This window comes from Gymnoscopelus braueri (genome assembly GCF_963280865.1).
Source record: "Gymnoscopelus braueri genome assembly, chromosome: 18".
In the NCBI taxonomy this organism is placed as follows: Eukaryota; Metazoa; Chordata; class Actinopteri; order Myctophiformes; family Myctophidae; genus Gymnoscopelus; species Gymnoscopelus braueri.
Window position 1 is genome coordinate 35,657,388 of NC_137618.1, and position 23,147 is coordinate 35,680,534.

Here is a 23,147-nt window from a genome sequence, read left to right on the forward strand (position 1 = left end):
CCGGTATAACAATGTATTATACATTCATTTAAAAAACATTCTTTTTATAACATAAGATTAATGGAGGCAGGCAGTGGAGTTAAGTTCACCAATACCACTGGTCTACTGTAGCCACACGTGGTAAAAATCCACAAGTGGTCATAATGTAATGTTATTATAACTATTAGTAGCCTAGTGGTCCAAAGGCTCAGTGACTGTAAAACAAAAAAAGAAGAGAAAAAAAAAAGCTATGCACAGAAGCCACCACAAATTCAACATACAATAATATCATACTGACACTGTATTCTGACAGATGCCCATTTCTGAGTCAAAACACATATTAGAAAAAAATTATAAATAATCACGACCAATTCCCAAATACAATTGCTTTTAATGGAAAATTACCAGCAGCCGTTTGTCAGCATGCTGGCAGTGACAGGTGCACTCTGGCGAACAGTAACACCAGGCTCAGAGGTACCACTCCTCTCATTAGATGACACAGGGGAGTGGTGGGATGTCATTTATGATCACAGTCATTTTGATGTAGCTTTATTCTTACCAGTGCATTTCCTGATTATTGTTTTTCATTAAATCGGCACGTAGCATTTGACACACATAATTTTGTTGACAACTGTTTAGAATTGCAAAGAGACAGGTTTCAAAGACACACAAAAAAATAAACCTCCAGGTCAAACGCCTTCTATCTGTTACACCACTTTTTGCTCACAACAGAGGATACATTGTCTTTATTATTCTATACATCCGTTAACTAATTTATTCTCCCTTCATATTCTGTACACTCCCAATTGAGGACTTGTCTTTTCTTAACCTGTACTATTTGATAGCGTTCGCGTGTGTGTGTATATATAAAATCCAGTATAATCTTGTTGTTGTTATATATTTCTATTGTTATTGTTAGCAGCAAAGTCTGCGGAGCATGCTACGCCAACATTTCAGTTTGTACTTGTCAGAGTGAGTGACAAATAAACCCTCTTGAATAGCTTGAATCTTGAAAAGGTTCATATTGTAGAAGGTTTGAGAATAAATATTTGGGTAATGCACAGAATAAATGGCAAAGAGTACATTTTACAGTTAAATTAACACTCAGGATGTTGCAGCGTATACTGTATTAAATCACAGCCCTCTGATTCAGCATTAGTGATCTGAAAGACTCAAAGAAAAAAGCAATGTCTCCAGTGCGCTACATAACTGAACCTCTGCAAGCCATCTGTAATCCTTCTACTCTGTTGTTTCATCCTCTGAGCTTTGCACCATTTGGCTGGCATGTGCAATGTAGTCGAAGGCAGGTAACTGGATGGGAAGCTCACTCCACTTGGTACATTTGCTGTTCTTCTTGCCATTGAATGTCACCACAAAATTCTTGACATGGAGACATGGACACTCGAGCCCACGGTACAGCGCCATTGACCCCCACCTCTGCAACAGAAGATTTGAGGTTAGTCAATTGGAGTGGACACATCACTTTGATAATACAGTAAGCAGACTACTCCTTAACAGCTGGCAGGTGTTAGTTCAATATCTTAACTTATCATACATATACACAAATATTAACTGATGTTTATGTTGCCATGTATTGTTAAAGTACTCAATTTCCATTGTGCCATTTTGAACTAAACTGCAAATTCACTACATAATAGGAGCTGTGGCCTCAAATAACACAATCTATAATATATTGTGGTAATTGCAATCTTGTGATTTAAGTGAATGTATTATTTTTAATAAATTGACTTTTATTTTCCCCCAAGTTTTGACCACACTGGAGGTCAAGAAGACCTCTCTATGGCTTCCCAAAGCAAGTCATACAATTTCAAAGACAAACAAGTACATACATATATACTGTATAAAGATCATAGTGCATGTAGCTAGTTACCTGTCCACAGTCCTTGCATGCTATGAACTCATTGACTTCGTAGTCCAGACACCTCTCTTGAAGGGTTGTGTTTTCTCTTTGAATGAAACGTTCACTGTAAAAGGATGATTGTTATTATGCCATTTGATTTGGTGATTGCTGTCATCGATTTCCAAATATTAAAGCTTACATGATACTGACATGATACTGGCATGATACTGACATGATACTGGCATGATACTGACCAAGATAGTAACATACTAACCATGATACTGGCATGATACTGACCAAGATAGTGACATACTAACCATGATACTGACATGATACACACACATGATGTAACATGGTAACATTATCATGTTTATAGTGAAAGGATTATCCACACTCTCTTCAATTATTTCTTAATTTCTTTTTAATAGGTTCACAACAGCAGCAGTCTATCTAGACTAGAGAAACTAGTTTGAAACGCTGAGGAAGTCTGACGTGCCGAAACGTGTTCGTTTCTCTAGATAGTCTGCTGCTGCTGTGAACCTATCAAAAATAAATTAAGAAATAACTGAAGAGAGTGAAGATAATCTTTCCACTGTATATATCCTCAAGAATCTGCACCCAGTTAAACTATAAGTAGCCTTGGAAACCCATGCTTTTTTTTTTTGTTACAAAAGAAAAAAAGCCTGGGGGAGCCATGCAGGAGATGGTCTTAGGACCTTGTTATCTCCTAACCAATCAGAGTGCAGAGGGGCGTCGCTCTAAATTTGGTGCGGGGGGGGGGGAGGGGAGGCGGGGACATAGATTGGTGAAGCAATAGGAAGCCCCGCACAAATCCGTGCGGCTGAGTTTGGATCCGCCCTTAAAGACCATCGATTGGGCTTGTTCTCTCAGTCTAAACTATAACAGACTATTCCTCAAGACTCCTCCTTGAGTAGAGCACTCCTTCTCCTGACAGTATTGATCCGGTAGGAGAGTTGCCTTAACATTATCACGTTACCATGATAATGCATTAGCCTCCCCCCCACACACACACACACTCACTTAACATCTTTGCTGAAAATAGCTGATCTACCTAGCTCACAGAATATTCCCCCCAGAATAAGGATGCTAGGGTTCAAGTAAAACATAGCTAGAAATATCAGCCGAGAATTGCAATTCGTACCGAAACTGTGGCGTAACATTGACTCTATGCATGTTGTCAATGATTTGGATGTCTTCTCCAGTGCAGACATGTTTGTTGCAGCCTCTGCAACTAAACGCCACTTTAGATGGACCCTCCTTCTTCATCTGCTTCTTCGTCTTCGTCTTAGCTCGCAGTATTTTCTCCATTATAGCCTGCATCTGAAAGTCCTCGATCTAATAAAAGAAACAAAAACTTTTTAAAATCCCTTTTAACTTTTAAATAATTGAAATGATGAAAGCGTAACCGACAGAAGAACATACCCGTTTGTCATAATCTATTTGATTCAAGTTCTTGATTTTGTCAATGGCTTTTAACATCATTTTCTCACGATACTCATTGACACACTCCTTTTCAGCAACCCCAGAGCCCTCCACCTCAACCAGAGTGTAACTGCTGTCCTCCGCTCTTGCTCGACCTTGGGCCTACAAAAGTTAATGACATTGTAAATGGTAAGAGAATAGTGTAATATTTTAATACATTTACTATATATTGGACAAGTATGTTTTAAGAACCACAACCATCATCACAGACCTGAATCATAGCTATCTCATTGGTCACTAGGCCATATCGGATAACAAAGTTGCACTGTGGAATGTCCAAGCCTTCCTCTGCCACTGTGGTAGCAATCAACAAGTTGATTTCCCCATTCCCGAATTTGTTCAAAACATCCCTTTGCTCTGCCTAATTAAAACAAACATTAAGGAGAGAAGCGTCACACAATTAAGCATGTTGCACTGGCACAAGACACAAAGGGAATGTTTAATCAAAGTGGCATTCGCAAAGGCACACTCACAGAAGTCATTGGTTTAACAACACTCTGGTCCCCTCCTCCAATGACATAGCAGGCTTTGACTTCAACCTCCTCAAATTTGGGGTTTTCCTGAATCCACTGACTTAAAGCAATGGCACTGCGACGTGTCTTGGTGAAAATGATCCCTCTGGCGTTCTCTCTGCTGGTAAACTCCTGCAAAATGATGCGTCTCAGATCTAACAGGCTTTTATTCTCATTAGCTGGAATCTTTGCCAGATCCTGCAGTTCCTCCTTGTTCTCTGCAGAACATAAAAGAGACAAGTTAAAATGCCCCATGTTACCGTATTGAGAACAACCAACATAACTATTTTATTGATATTTTACTGGTATAGAAATATCTATTGGGAATATTCCAGTACCTTTGAATAAATTAAAGAGGAATCTCTCAGTGTCTGTAATGTGTATGGGATCTTCTTCCTCTGGGGCCACTTTTCTCTTTATCTCCTCCTCCTGATATTTGTTCAGGAAACTTAACGCATCACACATGCGTATGGTGTTGCGCAGTTGAAGGCCCTCGTTGTACTGCCGAAGATGCTCAGCACAAACACGCACTTTCTGGTTTTCTTCTTTTGCGGCTGTAAGAGAAAGGAAGATTATTTTACAAAAAAAAATTATGCCAGATCACACTATGTTGATTACACTACTTTACAGGCTATCTTGCGATGGGATCACACCAGCCGCAACATGAAATCTGTGTGTAGTGTATGGTGCAATAGAATACATGATACATGAGGGAAGTTAGTTTGGTGAAACAGGTAAACTGTGCCAAATGTATTCCTATAGCTGAACAATCCATGGTCGCATGGTCAACTTTTAACCTATGTTAGTATTGATTATACATATACTAAGTATCATCAAAAACAGTTTTTGAGGAGGTACTGGAACGTTCTAACATGTAGTGCTAATGGAAACTAACTGTATCTACTAGCCAGTATCTGTTGACCCCTTACTTATGGCGTCCTTGCTCGGACCACACCCATCTTCGAACTTGGCCTTCATTATGCACCTGTAAGGTTTTGTGGCAAGATCTCTCCAGACATAAACACCTCACACTCAAGACTCACTATTTGAAAACAACACAAGGCACGCTGTCACGGCTGGTAACAAGATGTGAAGCTAATCTAAACTAATCCCAGCTGTAACACAGCGCTGAGACTCGCACGTTCCAAGTTGCTGCTTACCATTTTGTTCTTTTTGGACCACCCACTGCTCGTACATCTGAGAGCCGAGGTCACAGGTAGGCTGTAGTTCTGCGTGTGTGTGAATGGCATTCATCATGACTTTGATTACATCCCCAAAAGGATCCTGAACGAAACGAAAAACAAAACAAAAACAAAACAACATTGTGATTTGTATCAGAGTAGAAAAGCTCCTTGATGATGCTTATGTAACGGGTACTGTAAATGAGTGTACCTGTTTTCTCTCTTCCACAGTTGCAACCTTCTTAAATGGTTTCTGTGTGTTCTCTGCATTGGTCCTTGTCATGATTTTACAGGCATCCAAGTTTGCACAAATCTACCAAAAGAGAGACAAAGATACAATCAAACCAATCCAAAACACGTGCATTCCAACAAAAATTTAACAACACATTTCTATTGGGGAGAAATTTACTATTTGTACACTACTTCATTGTGTCAGGCTGAGAGTTTAACTCTTTAAGACCGGGAACGCATCTGTGTGTCATTTTTAGATTTCGTTGGGCTATTCAGAAATAGCAAATATACAAGCTCATATGAGCTTGTAGATCTGCTATTTTTGAAAAATCATGAAAAATTGTGCAAATATTAGATTTTTTTTTCGGCAGACATTTGTAACTCCAAATCTTTGCTTCTGGGGGTTCCTGGAACTAAATATTTTACAAATGTTCGCTTTAAAAAAATATGTAATCCAAGATTTTGCCACGAATTTTCACGATTTTTCAAAAATAGCAGATCTACAAGCTGCTATTTTTTGAATAGCTCAAATTGACACAGATACGTTCTCGGTCTTAAAGGGTTAACCAAAAAAAGCTGTTTTCAATTTTTCCCATTGTGGTAAAAAGAGTATGACAGGCATAGTGAGCTTTATGGCTGCCCAGCGTGCAGGCAGGGGCCATGTGGAACATTGGAAACAGCTTGGCGGGGCAATCGGGGTGCTAAACGAATAAGGCAAGGAGGGCGTGGCAGAGCTTCAGTAAGCAAGGCATTCGAATGACTTCAAATGAGGGGATGAGATTGGGGGATGCTTGTCGTGGTAAAGAGCATTTTTACACGCAGAATGTGCTCCTCAGCTTTCTCCAGTTTGGTGGCCCCTCCGACGCCCGGCGAAGCAGTCAGACCCAGGATCTGAGGAATGGGCATGGGCTCCTTCTGCTCCTTCTTCAGCTTGGAATTCTTGTGCTTCTGCTTCAGGTAGCGCATCATTATGTGGTTGTAGACTCCTCCTTTCTTAGTGTGGTGACACTCATCTATCACAAGCAGCGTCAAATCTACAGGAGAGAGAAATGTTACACTCTGATGGGGTAACACCACTTTTTTTCTCCACAAACCATTACAGGCATGTATAAGATATTTCCATTATAGATGGAAAAAACTCTGAGATTGCATAAGATGGCTTATAAATCAAAGCAGAACAGAGGGACCAAGATATGTATGATGAATACAGACAAGAGTATACAGTAGTTAAGAATAGCAGTGGCACTCTGGTAGTTTATTTACCTGCATCCAAAACCCTGCTTTCATTTCTTTAATGTTTTTAAAGTAAATATAGAGGTGGTTCATTTTCACTCACAAATTACAGTATCCCTATGCCTGAGAGGTCCTCCCACACAAACCATCTCTTTTCTAGGAACGTAGCGCTGCAGTTAAAGCCACACGACCACAGTTACCAGAGACCGTTCCCTTAAAAAATAACTCTGAAACAGCAGGGATTTCGCAACGCAGTGTAAGGTGACAAAGTGTACAAATTTGTGACTACGACTTTAACCAGAATGGTACAAATGCATCCCCAGAGAGGGAGAATGTTGGGTTTGGAATGCGTCCGTGTGATGCGGTGATCGAGGCTCTCATGTGAATATGATCAGACGTACACTGATGGCTTGAACAGACATGTGGTCTGGAAGCTAGCGGATAGGAAAAAAAGAGAGAAAAAAAAGCCCTCAGGCGTTTCAACAAACAGCATATGTTCCACTGAGATGGCTATTCCACCTCGGACTGTTGAGTGCCAGCGAGAACGACCAGAAGAGCCGGAAGAGTTTGACAAGATCCTGTCAGATTTATTGTCAGGGGAGATGTTGCGAGTCCTCCTGTTTGTCTCCTACTCCAAAACCTGGCAATGCCTCTGGCAAAGGCCCGATAGGCTTCAACTAGCGGCACTGAAGAATGTTCTCGACACGCCACAGGATTAAAATAATATATTTGGTATTACCTGTCTGTTGATTTATTCACATACATTAGTGCTAACCCAAAATGAAAGATGAGTATATCTCTTTGAATATTTGCATGTTTTGGACAGGCTCCGAGATGGCCCTTTTGTTGTGTTTCCCCTCATGTGTATAATGCATATTGTGTGATTAACCAAATTGAAGCCACACAGAAATATTCCAACCGCACAGTAAAATCCTGAGTGTTAATGTAACCTTGAGTGTGTACAAATTGAACCAATTGGAGCCTTATGGGTCCATTTGGTTCCATCTGCACACCCTCAGAGTTAAATGAACACTATTTGATAGTGTAGCGTGAATGGTTAAGCTGTGTCATATCATTCCATTCTGTGTTGCTGTGCTTGACGCTCGCTGTATCATGTGGAAACTGAAAGGAAGAAATCGTAGTGTAACGTCTCACCGCTTAACTGGATCCCTTCGTCTTCTCCGCTATTGGCTCTCTCCAAGTAATTCTCTAGAATCTGGGCTGTGCATATGATGACATCATTCTGCTTCACGATCTCTGTGAAAGAGATTTTGCACTGGGAATCTCCGCTGACTCTCTCCACTTTGTAGCTGTGCTTCAGAAAGTGCCCGAATTCTTTGTTATAATGCTGGTCCACAAGGGGCACCTGTGGGACATCAAAATGAGTGTTAGTTTAACCACATTAACCCTGGTGTCCCTATTTTGGGTATTTCATTATACTGTATGTGAAGACCCCCCCCCCCTCCAATAAAAAAGGATCTATTTTCAAAATTTGTCGTATGTATATAGGGCTTAAGACAAAAGAAAATGGTCAAAATGGCAGTATAACTGTAGCTCCGAGGGCAGTGACAGTTACGAATAATTTGCAATGACGTACAGTATAACTTGAGTTAACTCACATTCCAATGAATAACCGAGTACAACAGCTGTATATAAAGTCTGAAGTTCATTGATGCCTGAAAACCGTTCATGATCATAATAAATAATAAATTGTTTAGACTCTACTGACAACATTGCAGCACAGATGTGTATCTAAACAGACATTTTGTTTGAGGCAGGGATTCAAATTGGCCGTACAATAATTTGGAATATTTACAATTTCAGGAGGTTCAGCGGGAGAGCACTCCCGTTTCTGCCAAGAAAAATACTACAAATGTGTTCTTTTCTAATGTTTCCAGCAATAAGCTATAAATCCATATAATGATTTTTTAAAGGGGATCTTTCTCAAGTTGGTCCCCCCAAAGCACTATTTTAAGGCACGGTCACACATTACAGTGCAGTGTCTGGGAAAACGATTTAATATGAATTGGGATAAGTACTGACAGTGATTTTCCAACGCTGAGCACTATGTCGGTGCCAAACGGTAACAAAAGGAAACAGGATACAAGTATCTAAACCTTAAGGCATGTAATTTGTGGTGAGCCGGACCACTGGTTTAAATTCACTGAGAAGCACAGAAATGGCTTGGGATCTTCAAAGGAACTTAAATAGGCCAGTATACAGTGTAGTACAGTATATAAATAGAGGTCATCTGTGAAAGACGCTGGCCTGTTGTACCTGGTTCACCAGAACAACCACTTTCCCTGGTTGTCCCTCCCCTTTCCTGGCATCCAGATGTTCCTTGGTAATATAGACAGCAACTCTGGTTTTACCACTTCCTGTAGGCAGGCACACGATGATGTTTTTTCCCTCCAAGGCGGGTCTAGCGACGTCCAGCTGATAATCTCGAAGAACAATGTCTGTTTTTTTGGCACTTCCAGCAATGGCTGCGGTGTTGGTTTCTTCTGCAAAGCAAAGCAAAGCAGAGGTTTCAGACCAATGTCCACGTCGGCAACCTGCAATTACCGTATACAGTAAGGCAACGGTTACAACATTCCTAGCACAAGAAAAGCTTTGCTTGTCACTGTTTGAGGTTTTGGTTTCCTAGTAAACTCAAGGTATTTAAATTATTTATTGAGTCATATTGCCCAGAGTATCCACTGAACACTTTAAAATCACTATTATAAACACTGTTGTGTCTCAGTAGAACACCTTTGAAGCTGCACATTGCTGTTTAGCAGAAACCTCATATGTCCAAAACTGTTACTTTTCAGGAAATGGAAAAAAGAACCTGGTGTTCCAATGTACCCAGTGTAGTTACTATTTAGTCACAAGCTCTTGCTATTACTTTTCTTTCGTTAAATATTTATAAAACGTTAACCACTTTCACGTAAAAAAAACGTGACGCGTCCTCCTGACGCGTTATGAGCTTGTATATCGGCTACTTTTGTGTGACACTGTAGTATGACGAATTAAGGCATTCATTTATGGGGGGGGAGAAAACAAAACGTTTAAATATGGAGATACAGTTTCCTGCCCGACAGGAAGCGACGATTATACAAGTACACAAGAGTACAAAGTTTCAAATGAGATCACATGTAAGATGGGGGGCCAAGAACTATTCTAATTGCCACTAAAATGTCCCTTTTCTACAGCCCCATTCACTCAGGTACAAATTCCCCCAGTTATGCGTTCAGAGCACAAATATGTTGTTTTTCAGTGCACAAAGCTGCTAAAGCTCTGCCTCAGACTTGGTATGCCAGAGGTTAAAGTGCTGTCTCACGTAGCTGTATGAAACTACACTTCAGTAATACAGTACAACAGTGGTTCTCAACCTTTTCAGACCCCCCCCCAAAATAATCATGTTTGAACTGGGGACCCCCCCCCCCACACACACACACCCACACACCCTGATCCTGATAAGCACTTGGAATGTAGGAGTTGAGACATTACATTTAGTTTGACTCGGTTCCACAGATAAATATTGTGAAAATAGCAGTTGTGAGCTAGCAGTTGTGAACTTGAAGATCGTCTATTTTCAAAATGTTTGCCTCTTTCTTATATTATTTGACAATTTGGCCAATGTTTGACCAGTTTTTATAGTATAGTTTGCTGATTACTTTTGTTGCAGTAATGGTCTTTTTGCAATTATTATTATTTATTTATTTTAGGTATTGAAAAGGTCTTAAAAGTCCTTAAATTGTCACTTCACTGTCATCTGGGGACCCCCCAAAATCATGTGGGGACCCCGCTGGGGGTCCCGACCCACAAGTTGAGAACCACTGCAGTACAAAGCTAATGGAGGTGGGGAGATAGGACCTAAATTCAATAGGAGGTAGACAGTGGGCTTTGTGGACCCTTGATATTTTATTAACAGTTACCAGATCCCAAACTTATTAAGGAGGAAATTCAACTAATAGCCATAATTAATAATATAAGCCAGAAAACCCACAGGGCCGGTTGTTCTGTTTGATTGAGAATATTGAAACTCAATAAGACTCAAAGAAGGCCAACACAAATCTTACAATTGCAGAACACACATGCAACCACTTTTTTGGTAATGCACGCACGCACGCACGCACGCACGCACGCACGCACGCACGCACGCACGCACGCACGCACGCACGCACGCACACACACACACAAAAAGTGATTTAGATTTCCGGAGCTTTCCCTGCCTGTCTCCTGTTTGTTTTCATATCCCTGGTGTCATTAACCGACTTGTAAGTTTCACTTAGGATTCCAGAAATATTTTAGTTTGATTCTGTCTAAAGCAGAGCTAGAGTATATGAACACAATTTAAACTGAACTATCACTATCTTAACAATGGAAGAGTTTTGGTGTTAGCGGGACGTTAACTATGAACAAATAGAGGATAATCGCAGGATTTAGTTCTTACAAGCTGTACTGTTAAAGCGCATTATAAAGAACACCCTTATCCAAACACTTGGGTGGGGATAAACGAGGCATTACTGTATTAATGTCGTCTGAGTTCAATGCAAAAATGTTGCTGTGAAGCACATAATTGTCTGTATTGGCATTAAACATTCCCTTTAGATTAGTTTACAATTCAGCGTCATGGAGTTACTGTAGCATGTGTTTGCAATTGAAAGGCCTGGCTATGCTCCGTACTCTTTAACCTCTAGTTATGTGGCTTGTCATGTTACACACATGGAACATATTCAGGAGATTAACACGGCAGACTGGAGAAACGCTCCTATTGAAAGTCCATTCTCATGTGACTTTTTCTGGCACTGTAAACTATAAATCTCAAGTCTAAATCAAACTCCAAGCACCCAAAATACAGTGGAAAGAAATATGTCAAAGGAATGCAACATTATTGAATACGGTATACCATGTTTGTTATAAGCTGGTAATATGATGCTCTTTATGTCGACGTAAGTTTAGATGAGTAAGGAATCTATTTCCTCATATGAAATAAATAGATATACAATAGATAATACTCAAAATGATGAGACAGACAAACATGAGTAAAACTAAGAGTGTGCTAGTGGCCCCTAGAGGCTGTACTGCTCCTTACACCAAACTGGACCAAAATGGTCTCAATGGAAATATTAAATTATTAGGCAGAATGATGGTGGTGGGGGTATATATTTTATATTCACTGCTAGAGCTGGGGTAGGCAAGCCTGTCTTTAAGATTGACCTTCTGTACAGTATATCTGTTTTTCAAGGCTGGTGAGATCTACATTCACAGACAGTGAAAATCACGTTATCATGTAACATATACTTTTTTTTACATTACTGCAGCATAACCCATAAATATAATATACAAGCCCAATATTTGATTATTTGTGATGCTATGTGTCAGTATCCTGGTGTCAGTGCAGGTCTGTGCAGGATTGTGCATTCAGTCTCATGTCATAGTTCTTGTCTAGCTTTCAACGATAACAAGGTAACTCTGGCCTGCAATCTCACACCCAGTGGGTAACATTTTGGCTTCCTGCTCCAAACGCCATGAAAAACCCTCTGCTTAAATGATCAATTTATTTTTTTGAAATTCTGACATAGGCAATTAATTTAATATTTGGCAATCATTCATCTCTCTAATCATTGCTAAAATGTATTTTCAAAACACGTATTTGTATCTCAAATACATTTCTCAGACCAGTATTTTGTATTTGTATTGTGATATATTTTTCGATCCTGTATTTGTAATTTGTATCAAAAATACCTTTTGCTGTATTTTTGCCTATCTCTGCGATTTTGCCCACCTTTGCTCTAGGATAAGCTTTAAAGCACCCTAGCTCGCTCATGTCATTATCTAACTGTTACAGAGGTCCTATACTGACTGGTTGTTGTCCCCTTTGCTTTGCACTGTACAAGATGAGAACGTCCTTTATGTCTGTGTATGTTTTGTGTTATTCCATTTAGCTGTACAACATTTTTGTTGTCTATCACAATGTTATGCCTTTGGCTCATACAACCTAAATATTCTCATTAAAGAAAATATAAAAGGTGGATTAAATTTAGGTGGTGCGTTTCGTCCGTGCTGATAAACAACTTCGAAAATAGGCTATACATACAAATAAAACAATGACGGTCCTTTGTTGTCTATCACAATGTTATGCCTTTGGCTCATACAACCTAAATATTCTCATTAAAGAAAATATAAAAGGTGGATTAAATTTAGGTGGTGCGTTTCGTCCGTGCTGATAAACAACTTCGAAAATAGGCTATACATACAAATAAAACAATGACGGTCCTAAAGTATATTGATGATATGATATTACGTTCATTTATATAAATGTATATGTCATTGTATTTAATACATCAATAATGTATTACTCAGTCATAGACTGAGTCACTGAGTGGCATTTGCGTCAAAGTTAGCTTTGGATCGCAAACAAGGACAGCTGCCCAGCATAAACGTAGAAAGATGATTGAGTGCATGTGATTTGTATTGTATGTGAACCGGTTATTTTGTTCTTCCTGTGTATTCCCATTCCAATGTATGGGTGTTTTGTAAATCCTGTAAGGTGTGCTATCTACCTAACCATTAATTATGTAAATTAAGAATATTATTTGTGTTTGTTTCCTATGAATGCAAATAGACAGGCAGTTGTGTGAAGGCGTACATTCATTGGTTCTGCCTGTGGCACCGGCATGCATTTGTGTGTTGAGGGGTGGGGGACCTGAGGCAGTCTTAGGCCCAGGAGCCCCCAGGGTAACATGGACTTCTGATGAAACACAAATCCTTTGACAAGGCCTTTCCAGCTGACAGTGAAGAAAGAAATCTCAACCATGTATACAGTACATGAAACTTGATCAAGTGCTGCTGTCATCAGCATTTTTTTCAAGTCCCATAAAATATTTGTGCATTTTTGTTTGATATGCATAACATATGTTGCCTTTATTATTCATATAAAATTATTGACTTATTCTATGTTAGTTTTTGTTTTTGTATTATTATTATTGATTTGTTTGTTCTGTTTGCACTGATCAAATTATCAGCCTACAGTATAATGCCAGAGGGTAGCGTCAGAAGAACATCATGGGGACACTCTGGTTAGGGTTCATCGTATGTGGACCATGAATGCACTCAGCGAGTTTCTGGCAATCCTCTCTACATTTGGATGCAACTATTGTACAAGAGGATATGTCTAACAGCTAGAACAAAGGCTTTGGGTGTCATCAGATGCAATTGGGTGCATCGCCTGGGGAGTGAATGCACTCATCAAATTCCAATATAGCAAGTAGAATGGCCTAATGGTGGCGCTAGAGGAAAGGAAATTTGGTTACCAAAACCAGTTGGGTCCACGTGCTGGGGAGCATTTATGAAATGTTTTTTTTGGGGCCAAAGTGGTAGACAGATGGACAGACAGACAGACTTTGCAATTTTAGCAGGGCTAAAGGGTTTTGTTTCAAAGCTTGCTTTCCTAACCGATTTGTATATTTGACATATTTTTGACTTACCCTTTCTAAATCATTCAACAGATATTGGCAGCATTCACAGAGTGAAGTAAAGATAAATAAAAACTACTGAAATAACTGTGTCAGTCAAACTGTTATTTCCTGTTTTCATATTTCCAATATTATGAGGCTCTTAGATTGATGAGGCCTTTTACTATAATATTATAACTTCAAAGAGAGTTAATTGCTTGAACATCTGGTCATGATTCAGTGCTTTCAGAATATGGCCATGGTATCAAAGAGTAACGTAACAGAGGAAGACTTATATTTCATCCTATGAATGCTGTGCGTCAGATGTGATCAAATACAGACATAGGTCTGAAAGGAGATGAGAGATACAACTATACTACACCATTATACAAAACATTTAGCTCCTGATGGTATTGTAAAACACTTTTTTGGTGAAATTTGCCATTTAGCAAAGTGAAAGTGATGCCTGCCTAGCCTACTCAAAGCAAAAGTGATGTCTATCTTCTCAAAGCAAAAGTGATAAGTGCCTACTCAAAGCAAAACTAAAGTGATGAGTGTTTACTCAAAGCAGAAGTGATGCATCCCTATTCGATGCGAAAGAGAACTGTGCCTTGAAGGGTCCAGGGATAATGTCCTCTCTGGGTAGAATGATGCTGGCCACACTGTGTCATTATGGCATCATAGACTTTCTTCCTATGCCTATTCAAAGCGAAAGAGTAATACTGATACTGTATGTGTTTGGATGCGCGTGAATCAACTGTCAACAAAAGTGGTTCCTATCGTTTACAGAATGAGTGATTCAGGAACAAATACATTTGTAGTAAAGCAGGTGAGCTTGATATGGCTGAAATTAGAGGTTGAAAAGCTGAGGTCAGGCAACAACAAAAAAGTCATGCAAGGTGCATTCTCTACCACAATAGATATATGCAAAATAATATGCAAACAAGGGCAGCCATGCTTTGTCGGCACACTGCAAAAATCAATGTGCACAAGAAGAAGCTATTCAAAAATAGCAGATATACAAGCTCATAGCGCGGCACCGAGTGCTGCGCTATGAGCTTGTATATCTGCTATATATCTGCTTGTATATCTGCTATATTTATAATATGCAAACAAGGGCAGCCATGCTTTGTCGGCACACTGCAAAATCAATGTGCACAAGAAGAAGCTATTCAAAAATAGCAGATATACAAGCTCATAGCGCGGCACTCGGTGCCGCGCTATGAGCTTGTAGATCTGCTATTTTTTTCCCTAATCACCTTTTTTTCTACTTTTTCTTTTTTTACTCCTGACTGGTTTGCATATTGAAGCAATCGAGCAGTGAATATTGTACATGAATCACTAACAGTCCCACCTGGTTCTGCAAGATCCAAGCCATTTACCAGTTGCCTGGTTTCAACACATTCTTCATTGTATAGGTCTGAAAAGAGATGAGAGTATACAACTAATACTTCACCGTTACACAAAACATTTAGATCCTGATACCATTGTTGACTGGAGGATTTAAAATAACTCTTAATAAACAATGATCTTCTAAAGTCGATTCCATGACATTCAGTTCATGTAAGATGCATTGATTGACTCAAATGCACCATCCTCTGGTTTCTTTTGCACATTGCATATTTTTCATGATTTTGATTAATAAATATGCTGTATTCATGCAGCTGTAATTACTACTTAATAGCACTCGAATCTTGCTATACTGTTGTCAGGGAGTCACAATTACATTTGACACGTTATTCAAATGTATCCTACATAATATTGTATTGTCCTTGTTGTGGCTGTTAATTTTGTATTAATGCCCTACTTTGTCACACTACAGTGTCACAAAAAAATAGCAAAAATTGCAGATCTACAAGCTCACAACGTGTCGCGATGTGACACTTTGTGAGCTTCTAGATTCTATTTTTGAAAATGTTTTAGGTGAAAGTGGTTAAGTCTGTCTGTTAACCCATTAAGACCTGGAACGCATCTGTGTCACTTTAGATTTCTTTGGCTATTCAAAAATAGCAGATATACAAGCTCATAGCGCGGCACCGAGTGCCGCACTATGAGCTTGTAGATCTGCTATTTTTGAAAAATTAATCGAAAAATTAATCGAAAACTGTTTCGATTAAAAAAAAAACTGTTAGGTGGCGAATTCTTCATGCGAATAAATACGTTTTTTTTTTAAATCTTATAAAGTCAATGCAAGCGTCCACATCAGTTTCGCGAAGCGAAAAAGCGTCTTTTAATTATTCGGAACGAGTCTGAATTTTGCGTATATTCGCATATTCGCCGGTGTGTAAGGACCTTTAGGATTTAGATTTTTTTTTTAAGAATCGCCTCAGGTCTTAATGGGACTGTGTCTGTGTATAAATATTGAGCCAATGAAAAGCACTAACCAAAGAGCTTATGACTAAATAATAACTACATTGGATCCATTGGAAACACAGGTAAATTTTTCCATTTTCTGAAAAGTATGTGTTTTGTGCATACAAGGTTTCCACCCGACAGCGACGATATGCAACAACAGTGAGCCTCTTCCATCAGAGCCCAACCTCAGCATTACCTTCTGTTGTGTTATCGTCCAGTGACTCTTCCTGTAGGATAGAACAGCCTTCTCCCACCTCTGTTGCAGCGTCACTTCTCGCAAGTTCACCCTCATCTGTCAGCGGAGACGGGCCATCAGTCTCACCTGTGACACGCAAGCACGAACGCACTATACATATCAAATCCTCTTATTTATATATCATCTATTGTTTTCCTATTTAAAACAGCTTGGTCAATGGCTCAATGTTCAATGTACATTGAATTGATGTGACCACTATAACATAACACTGTACTAATGTGAAATAAAATTGAATATACGTAGCACAGTTAAAGTTTACAATTTTAAGTAACGATAACTTATGCATAAATAAAATATGAAACTTTTATGAGTAGCATTCCTTCTGATCTCTACTGAATGAATATACCTTGGATGTCATTGGAAGGACTCCCTCCTGTTAGATCGTTGTATAGGATTAGGTGCTCCGTTTTACGCAGAACTTCCAGGAATGTGGAGAACCATCCTGGCCGACATCTCACAATTCTTCTCAGAAGTTCACGAGCTCCATTCATATTTCCATTGTTTGCTGTTTCAGCAAGTATCTAGATTAGAACATGAACATAAGTTAGTATGCCATCAGATTCAGAGCAAGTTGCTCATCTAAACATGAGTGCAATGTTAGTCTGCCATCTTCTGGTCAATGCCTGCAAAGACGAATTGACTAGTGCCCAACTATCCATTAGAGCCCATTTGAGCAAAGCCAAGATCAGGAAGCTGATTCTGCATGTGGCAAGCCATTTTAACATTTAATCACATTAGTTTTTTAGACATCAAAAGTATGAAACGTATTGTTATTTTTCATTTGATATCAACGCTTTTGGGGAAATTGATACCTATCCTACTTTTTTCTTCTTTTTTTGGTTTACATCATCAGATATATCCAGATCCACTGATGTCGTTCAACCCAGATTCGGCACAAAAATTGTGTTAAATTCATTCTACTGTTATGTCACCAAAATGTGGAATGTCCTTCCAACAGCCATACAAAAGAGTCAATTCAATTCAAAGGGCTTTTATTGGCATGAGAAAAGAGTCACTCCCTCCCTGCCCTCTTTCAAAACCGCCCCCCTCCCCTCTCGCACCTCGCCTGAGTTCATCATAATAAAAACGGTGTTCCGGTTTAGCCTAGAGTCCGCCTTCCGTATCCGGTCATTTGCCACACGCATGCACTTGCCGTTTCCGTATCCTCTCAAGATAGACTTTGATAACTTGATAAGCAAGTTGTGCTGACATAGAGTTAAAATTAAGGGTTGCTGACAACGCGAGATACAGCCTAATCACACAACAACAAGCTCTCACAACTTACAATTTCGCTGTCCTCTTGGGTGAGAATGTCTTCAGAGCAGCAGCCTTCGCACACATCATTCGTTTTCATGTCCAAAAGATTAGGAGAGAGAAGTTCAATAAGTCGAACACAGTAATCATTATCTGCCTCCACTTTGGGGCTTGGAAGATTGGCCTCCACATAATCAGCTGCGTAATGACAACCTGCGGCAGACAGAGCGTCGACAAACTCCCTGAACCAGCCGTCTTTATGTGGCTTCTTTATGACGATAGTTATGAGGGAATCCGCTGCATTTGTGTTACCATCCCTGGCCTCGTTCCGGATCCGCTCCTTCTGCTCACTGTCAATAGAATGCATAAGATCCAAAACAGGCTTGACTTGGATGAGTCTTCGTAACCTCGGTCTGACGCTGTCAATGAGATTTACTTTCACTGCGTTGTCATCATCCGATGCCATCGTGAATCACCTAATAATTCACAACATGTACGATAAACTGTACAGGACTGTTACAGTGTGTAGACTCTATAGTACGCTGAATACACCGTGACTGTGACTCCAGAGTTTTCTAATCGTTTCAGTTTCGTTTCTCCACAAATATAAGTGTATGTGTCCTACTCGGACACTAGATGTCAGTAGTGCGATACATCTTGGTCGTCTAGAAGACAGAACTCCAAGAGAGCTTGTCCCAATACAGTAGAATTCACATAGATATGCCTAAATAAAAAGCTTAAAACAGGGCTATAAGTAATGGCTGTTAACCTGTTATGCAAACATGTTAACTCTGAATCAATTCAGACTCTAATTATTTGTTTTTAATAGGACAGAGATTTAAAAATAAATAAATGATACCTTAATTTACTGCAGGTCCTCTCTCTGGGATGGGGGCAGGTTTATTCATATATTCAAGTGCACAATTTTCTTCATTTCATCCTAGACTTCTTTTTCTCATTAACTCTGCGGTCAAATGAGGCTTGGTTTCTGAACTGTGTAGTTGCACGTTTTCTATTGGGATGATGATGGAAGATTGGCTAGATTTGTAAGTGTTGAACAAAGTTTGCACAGGTGGAAGCATGTCTGGAAAGGCTACTAAAGCCTAATTCATACTTAGTTGTATGACGGTGTTGCTTGCCGTAAAGAACACATCTACAAGTCAACAACTTGTCACGATGAGACGTGTTGTTTGCATGTACAGTAGATTCTGACCATGATACTGACATGATACTGAGTGACCGTGATACTGACAGATACAGACATGATACTGACCATTAAAGGAGAATTCCGGACATTTTAAGTGTTATCTTTGATGTGTCGTTACTCACCTACCGACGTAAACAGTGGCATTGTTTATTTCCAGTTATTCCCCTGTCGTCATATTTTCAACCCCCTCCGTTGTCATAATGGGAGCGCGTGTCATAGGGAAATTCGTCTATTATAACCGATGCAAAGTTATTTTTTTCTCTACTACTACTCATTGTGGAGTCTTATGATAGTCAAACATGCAGTGAAAGTTCCTGAGAGGCTACCGCTAATGACGAACGAGCTAACGCTAGTTGCTTGTTTCTCTCCCAGAACCTGGCAACTTGGTGTTGCCATGTTGAGAAACAAGCAACTAGCGTTAGCTCGTTCGTCATTAGCGGTAGCCTCTCAGGAACTTTCACTGCATGTTTGACTATCATAAGACTCCACAATGAGTAGTAGTAGAGAAAAAAATAACTTTGCATCGGTTATAATAGACGAATTTCCCTATGACAAGCGCTCCCATTATGACAACGGAGGGGGTTGAAAATATGACGACAGGGGAATAACTGGAAATAAACAATGCCACTGTTTACGTCGGTAGGTGAGTAACGACACATCAAAGATAACACTTAAAATGTCCGGAATTCTCCTTTAATACTGACCATGATAGTACTGACTGATGGTGTCATTATCATGTCACAGGGCTGCAGGGATGTCATTCCCTGTCACACCAGGCTCCTCTCACAGCACTGTGTGACAGGGATGTCAGGCACTGTCACAGGGCCTGAAATCCCTGTGATAGGGTAACATGGTACCATGGTAACATGACAGGGCCTGTGACAGGGCCATGACAGCCCTGCCATTCAGGGCTGTGAGAGGGGCCTGACATCCATATAACTTTACAATACTGTACTTATAATCACTCCCTGGGAAGTAGGCAAATACTTACATAATAATCTTATTGTAACAGTCCAGTTTAATGTAAAACTTGATATTTGGAAATTGATTAGAGGTTTTCTGAATTATATAATTTACTGTATATTATATAATACACAATAAAAGTAAAGGTTACATTTTAATTGGGTGTAAATTGGGCGGTAAGGGACCTGGATATTGGATGGGGGCACTGGCCCAAAAAAGGTTGAGAAATACTGATCTATCTAGATGCCATGAGGCAACTGCATACACTAACACGCTTGTCAGTTTGTCATCATATACATATAAAATCTTGATAATACAGGTAAAATTTTGTTTTATTTTTATTGTTCCCACAGCTACAGAACCAACTTATGTGCTATGTTGCATGACACACCCATTTTCTAATATCATTCTTGATGATTAAAAAAAACACATTTACAACTTTTTACACCTGGCTATATTACAAGATTGTAATCTAATAATGTGCATCTTCAATGAAAACATTAGAGGGAAACATATTCATGTTATGGTTACCTCTACCTGAAGATATGACATAATATATGGATTTGGTTATAGGCACAAGACCCATGGGTCGGTCTGCTCATGTGCTAATGTTCAGTTTCCATGTGATGAATTATAATACCCCTCTAACAAATGCATCCTATAACGAAAAAAAGGATTGGGCAAAACTAATTCATTTTAATGTTTGCTACATTTTGGGCCCAATAAGCAGTGCAAAATAGAAACTTACAAATATAAAACTACTGCCTTAGAAAGGCCATCATCACACTTGCTTGCCAAAGGCCTATAGCACAGGGATAACATGCAAGAGAAAACGCTCAAACATGCATGTTAGCCTATATGCCCTGACAAGTAGGTATGATGTCCTGTTGGCTGTAACATCAAGGGTGCATGAATAATGCATATGATTGCAATTATAATGCACATAGTTTAAGGAATTAACTACAGTACTTTATGTATGTATTGCAGTGCAATAGTCCATAACCCCTGAGTCATACTTCAGAGAAGACAGGCAAATAGCAAAACATCAGCAAATTGTTCACATCTGCATAATAACACTGTTGTTACATCGATAACTGCAGACAACAGTCCTTATTCCATATGTGATAACAAAAAAGACTTAAATCTATTATCAAGCAAATCATCAATAATTATCTCTGTGTGAGCATGCTGGTAAAATAATGCAGCTACACAGTACAATCCTCGGTGTTCATTTAACTGTTGAGAGTTAATTTGTTCCCCTATTTTGGGCAATTGTCAAAAGATGTCAAACATTTTCAAAAACAGGCAGCAAACATGTTTTGCTAATCGTCATATGACAAAGCATAGGGCTTAAATGGTTAAATGAACCCTGAGGATTTTGCTGTGTACAGTAATTACAGCAATACGACACAGATATAAGAACACTTCAACATGTGCTGCTGAGGGATTTATGGCCTTGGTGGTCCTGGGTCTGAGACAGGTCTAAGGAGACCCACGGTGTTAGCGTTGGAGTCTGATGGGGAAGAGGGAGAGACTGACGATGATTCAACTGGAAGAAGGATCAACTCAGAATGTGGATGTTGTTGTTGTTGTTGCCGCTGATGTTGGGGCAGCACGTGTCTCTGCACAAGCAGTGTTGTAAGGCTGTCATCTACGGCTGCATTCATGTGAGGCTGAGAGTCTTTGGATTCCTGATGGATCTGGGTCCTCTCCGGTTTAAGGTCAGGACCCTGAGGAAGACGGGGGCAGAAGGTACATTATACAGGTGAGAAGCCACCTTTACCATAAGCAACTTGAAACAAAGTGTAAAGCCCGAGTTATGCAACGTTATTCAAATAGCAGAACTACAAGCTCACAATACATTGCACTGCTATGCATTTACTGCTAAGCTTCATTATAAAGTGATCCCTGCTATTAACCATTTTAAGTAAGAATAAATAATACAGATGAGATCCTTTGCTTCATTAGTATTTGAGAAAAAAAATCAAGGCACTTTCCATTGATCTTGACTTTTAATAGAACAAAAAAGAAAATTCTTAATGTTTTGTTACTGCATGGTGTAACAGATAGGCAGCATGAGAACAATAATTAGGTTGTCAGCCATAGAAAAGTAATTTCCGGTGACCTGTAGATAAATATGTTGTCCTTTGTGGACGCCTGTCTGATCAAAAAAAATAAAAGTTGGCTTTAACAGACTTCAAAATATGATTTTTCGTGGGTCTGTAACATGGTCCGGTGAGGTTCATCTCTGCTGAAAAGAGTGAGCAATCAGTCAAATGTGCATATGTTGCGCTGATGACACAACCATCACTGCAGTAGCTCATTCACAAACTCAGTGGCGTGAATACTTGGCAAATGATTTTAAAAGTGATGTCAAATGGGTGGAGAACAATAAATTGGTATTAAACAGTAATAAAATGAAAACATATGGTTATATGCACTACAAGAAAGAGGAAGAGGTTGGGGCATACCGTATGGTGGTGTTCAAATCAATGAGGTTTTAGAAGTTGGGAGTTAAAATACAAAGCAATCTCACGGACAGCCCATACTATGATCTTTCTAAAGGAGTGATGAAAATGGTCGGAATGGTTGAGCGAATTGCAGGGCTTCTATCTAAAGACACTCTAATAGGGTAATATCTCATAGTCTAATCATTAGACTCTAATCTATAGTCACATATTGCTGTACAGTGTAGGGCAATGCAGCTCAGAGATATGAGAAGAAAGCAGATCACACTAAATAATGCAGCAAGAATGGTCTTAAGATGTGGGTTTGAAATAGGCATGAGTGAACTACACAGTATAATGGGTTGGCCCACGGTACTGAGTGTTTGAGACAACATTCTGTTGCACTAATTAAAAAAATTCTAACATTTTTTCTAAAGCCAGTTAGTATCAAGGACACATTGACATTAGTTTGTTATAAAGACCAGGCTAGCATAAAAATAAGACACAAAAATATCTTATCTTCAGGACTGTTAAATTATGGAATTCATTACAATAATTCACCCAAGGACAGTATATTGGATTGCAGGATTGCTTTTTCCCCCTGCTTTTTTAAAGGTCAACTGTGTAACTTTTAGCCTATTTTTATATACAATATGTATATAAACATTTTAGCTGTCATTTCCCTTTATCAGTCACTATATTATTGTGCTGGTGTGTTTTCCT

The 23,147-nt window shown here is 39.4% G+C and overlaps 2 protein-coding genes across 4 annotated transcripts in view; both read right to left on the reverse strand.

Moving 5' to 3' along the window:
- Positions 1-350: 350 nt before the first annotated feature.
- ifih1 (interferon induced with helicase C domain 1) lies at positions 351-18,372 on the reverse strand. Of its 3 annotated transcripts, none has more exons than XM_080413054.1 (16): positions 17,839-18,372; positions 16,900-17,074; positions 16,494-16,619; positions 15,297-15,362; positions 8,778-9,001; positions 7,656-7,866; positions 6,084-6,301; positions 5,248-5,349; positions 5,016-5,139; positions 4,194-4,409; positions 3,817-4,073; positions 3,555-3,704; positions 3,284-3,445; positions 3,003-3,196; positions 1,871-1,964; positions 351-1,416 (listed from the first exon to the last, which is right to left on the reverse strand). In XM_080413054.1, exons 1-16 carry the CDS (start codon positions 18,271-18,273, stop codon positions 1,219-1,221), a joined length of 2,952 nt encoding a protein of 983 aa, XP_080269180.1. In that variant the 5' UTR covers positions 18,274-18,372; the 3' UTR covers positions 351-1,218. The 3 variants fall into 3 exon arrangements, with proteins under 3 accessions (XP_080269180.1, XP_080269179.1, XP_080269181.1); XM_080413053.1 differs by having other exon boundaries at positions 8,778-9,004; XM_080413055.1 differs by lacking the exon at positions 15,297-15,362 and having other exon boundaries at positions 8,778-9,004.
- A 3,053-nt stretch (positions 18,373-21,425) lies between these two features.
- kcnh7 (potassium voltage-gated channel subfamily H member 7) overlaps positions 21,426-23,147 on the reverse strand; it is a gene marked incomplete at both ends in the record, with an annotated part of 48,824 nt that continues 47,102 nt past the window's right edge. The window contains one exon of the mRNA XM_080456712.1: positions 21,426-21,707. Within this exon, the coding sequence (XP_080312838.1) occupies positions 21,426-21,707 (282 nt within the window). The remainder of the gene's footprint in view (positions 21,708-23,147) is intronic.

Excerpts from the sequence above, each read along its gene's own strand:
- ifih1 (XM_080413053.1), bottom strand. The coding sequence starts at position 18,273 with ATGGCATCGGATGATGACAACGCAGTGAAAGTAAATCTCATTGACAGC. Across the intron at positions 17,075-17,838 it reads CCCAAGAGGACAGCGAAATT|ATACTTGCTGAAACAGCAAA; the intron begins GTAAGTTGTGAG and ends GTTCTAATCTAG. Across the intron at positions 9,005-15,296 it reads CTTGGATCTTGCAGAACCAG|AAGAAACCAACACCGCAGCC; the intron begins GTGGGACTGTTA and ends TTTGCTTTGCAG.